This window comes from Salvelinus namaycush, unplaced genomic scaffold (assembly GCF_016432855.1).
Source record: "Salvelinus namaycush isolate Seneca unplaced genomic scaffold, SaNama_1.0 Scaffold203, whole genome shotgun sequence".
Lineage (NCBI taxonomy): Eukaryota > Metazoa > Chordata > Actinopteri > Salmoniformes > Salmonidae > Salvelinus > Salvelinus namaycush.
Genome location: NW_024058820.1, coordinates 76,987 through 80,385, shown reverse-complemented (window position 1 = coordinate 80,385; position 3,399 = coordinate 76,987). Strand labels below are relative to the sequence as shown.

Sequence of the window (3,399 nt, the reverse complement as noted above, 5' to 3'; positions counted from 1 at the left end):
GACAGCATTTACCAGATTGTACAGTCAACCTTCCGGCCAGTTCTTGGCTATGGTGACAGCATTTACCAGATTGTACAGTCAACCTTCCGGCCAGTTCTTGGCTATGGTGACAGCATTTACCAGATTGTACAGTCAACCTTCCGGCCAGTTCTTGGCTATGGTGACAGCATTTACCAGATTGCAGCAGCCACTAATCTTAAACCTCTGCATGTCGTCTACCATAGCGTCCTTCACTTTATCACAGGTAGCAGATGTAATACTCATCACTGCATCCTGTATCAAAAGGTGGCTGGTTCTCAATAAAGTCCCGTAAATCACTTCATTACTCCCCTCTCTGTTTACAAAGCCCTACTACACAAGCTTCCGACTTACCTAACTTTGTTGTTAAAGTACAAAAACATGAGATACCAAACCCGTTCACAGTGTTGGTTAACTCTTGAGGTTCCTCAGGTCTCCACCGAACTAGGTAAATCCACTTTTAGTTTTAATGCGTCTCACTGCTGAAACAATTAGCACACCCTTTACAAATAGGCGTTCTGTTGGCGCTTGGCCAGTTTAGGGTTTTGATTGAGGACCTAGTAGCTGAGGAATGGAACCGTTTTACTAAAATGTTGAGTTGTGATGTATTTTAATTTAATTTTACATTGTATTGATTCATGTTTTATTTTACATTGTATTGATTCATGTTTTATTTTACATTGTATTGATTAATGTTTTATTTTACATTGTATTGATTCATGTTTTATTTTACATTGTATTGATTAATGTTTTGTTTTACATTGTATTGATTAATGTTTTATTTTACATTGTATTGATTAATGTTTTGTTTCACATTGCATTTGATTGTTGTATTACCGTGATCAGTAATTGAGAATGAGAGCCTGGTCTCAACGGTTTTTTCCCCCCTAAATAAATAAAGTTTGAAAAATAAATAAAAAAATACATATGAAGGAAAGACAAGAGAGGACAGAACAGCAAGAGGCTCTACGGCACAAACTTAAGTTAGTGTCGTTTCTGAAGTTCAAATATCAAAACAGTTGAACATCCTCTTGAAAAGATAGAGCCATTTAAAACAAAGTTCAATTGTGTTTTGGACTTGGAAAAGTAACTGACAGGTTTATTTATAAGCTACTTCGTTAAGGAGATGGGTGAGATTGTTATCAACAAGGGGTAGTACAGTCAGTGTAGTCTAGTGTTTAAGTACGTAACGTTTCATAGCAAGTTATTACTTATTAGTCAGCTTTACCTGTTTGAATTGCTCCTCGTAAGTCCATTCGTGGTGTTGAGACTGTGGTGCCATCCCGCCCGGTGATTCCAACTGCCGGGGCGCAACGAAGGAGGGGGGAATTCTAGACATGAACTGCACCGGGGTGCCCTTCGGAGAGTGTCCCGCACCGGGGTGCATGGGGTGGTGGGGCTGGTAGTGGCTGAGAGCCCCCTCCTCTTCATCCTCATCCTCATCATCCACGACTCCCTCGTTGTCCATGTCATCTCTATCCAGATTCCGGTCGTCATCATTCATGCATCGGTCCATCCCCTCTGGATCATCATCCATATCGGAGTCGTCGGCTCTCTCTGAGTGCCTGGGGGCGTCGAAACTGTGATGGACAGCCAGTCCCGGTTCAGCGGATCTCACCAAGCTGGGAGAAGAGTTCGCTACTCCCGCGGCGAAAGCGCCCCGGACCGCTGCCTGGTAGTGGTGGAAAGCGAGGGCTTGTTGGTGTATCTGGGACTCGACCATGGAGCGGAGATCCTTCTCTTTCTCTGCCTGGCGAAGCTTCTCTTCTAACGCCAGGCGGGCAGCCTGCTGTCTTTGGAGGTTTTCCATGACCGCCTCTAGCTTCATGCCTCCGCTGCTGGGCTGTTGAGACTGTGAGTGTGAGCCGGGGAAGTGGCTGTGTGTCGAGGCAGAGGAGACGAGCAGGGGGAGGTTGCTGGACGAGGAGAACGCTGCTTGCTGTGGAGGGCAAGGGGGTACAAATAAAATAACCACTCAAAAATATTGTAACGGAGAGTAAACTTACTAAAAGCAATAAACTATTAAGAAATAACTTGGTAATAAACTGTAAGAACACACGACCATTGCCTATTATGATAATGTGGCCGATATTTGGCCCCTGGAGTCGATGTCTCCTAAAACGTGGCTTCTAACATGTATCAAAAGTGCACCATAAATAGACTACAATGTATTGCGGAAATGAACGTGAGTAACACAGAAACAGTGTGCGCTATATAGCCTAGTGCTGATGTGGCAGGCTGACAAAATAATTACACAGAATAATTAGCCTATATATACATAAACCATCGCATACTATTTTTCTTACACATCAGAAACATGCGTATCAATCTATTTAAGAGATAAAAGTTATGTAAAAAGTTAATTTACTGTAAATGTGAATCTAAACATTCAAAAACGCTATTAAAGTGTAAATAATTAGTTAAAGTGTAAATAATTAGCCTAAAAGAAAACGAAATAGAATAACAAAACGAAATAGACTATCTGAACATCTACATAGGCTAATAGCAATAATAACAATTAGTCAACATGGTTAGAGAAGGATCAAAATGTGATGCTTACCAAAGCAGATTTGGTTGCTAAACTGGTATTATCAACCATGCTTCGCCCGTCAGATTAGACCGAAATATCAAACAGTTCACAAAGTATCTCCTTTCAATGTTAGCTGTGGGAGTATTCCTGAATCCTGATTCAGCATCGAGATCCGCGTCTCTATTGGAGAGAATAGATTAACGCGTAGGATTACAGTGTAGGCTATCAATGTATTTGCGGTGGTCGAGTATTGAAGCCCTGAAGGTTTTAGCAACAAGTGGCAACTGTAGTCAAAATGACCTCTTCAGGCGAAAGATCGGCCCTGTAGTCAGAATGACCCCCTCATGCGAAGGATCGGACGTTCTGCTCCCATTTGCTAACAACACGTCAATACAGTGATATACCGAGGGCAGGGTCTACAGCCGACCTAGGAAATACACTTTAAACAACCGCACAGAACCACAGAGAACTGACGGATCCCACATCGCCAAGTGTTGGAAACCATCCAAAAATGGTAAATTCTTTGCCAAAATTGTTAATAGGTTACACATTCTATATTCTATAAATATATACATATTGTTATTCATTAAGCTATTTAGCCTGGACGCTGCCCCCACTGAACTAGTCATTTTACGCATATGTTCCGTGGGGCCTACTGCCTAGACTACATAATGGGTTCGTTATTTTCTTTATTTCGACAGAAATAAGTTTATGGGTTATGTTTTTTTGTGCAATAGGAGTTTAATATATTGTTTGTAAATCATAATAATAATTGCATGTATCAGAACGGTGAAATCGTTTTGCATTCCATTGCCTGGGGCAAGAATATATATTTTTAAACATAGTATCAG

The 3,399-nt window shown here is 41.4% G+C and overlaps 1 protein-coding gene across 1 annotated transcript; it reads right to left on the bottom strand.

Annotated features, from left to right (window-relative positions):
* Nucleotides 1-1,159: 1,159 nt before the first annotated feature.
* Nucleotides 1,160-2,875, bottom strand: LOC120038008 (AT-rich interactive domain-containing protein 3A-like). The gene is made up of 2 exons (XM_038983955.1): nt 2,579-2,875; nt 1,160-1,957 (listed from the first exon to the last, which is right to left on the bottom strand). The coding sequence occupies exons 1-2, from the start codon at nt 2,615-2,617 to the stop codon at nt 1,226-1,228; spliced, it is 771 nt and encodes a 256-aa protein (XP_038839883.1). The 5' UTR covers nt 2,618-2,875; the 3' UTR covers nt 1,160-1,225.
* Between the last annotated feature and the right edge of the window lie 524 nt (nt 2,876-3,399).

Excerpts from the sequence above, each read along its gene's own strand:
- LOC120038008 (XM_038983955.1), bottom strand. The coding sequence starts at position 2,617 with ATGGTTGATAATACCAGTTTAGCAACCAAATCTGCTTTG. Across the intron at positions 1,958-2,578 it reads TAGCAACCAAATCTGCTTTG|CAAGCAGCGTTCTCCTCGTC; the intron begins GTAAGCATCACA and ends TGCCCTCCACAG.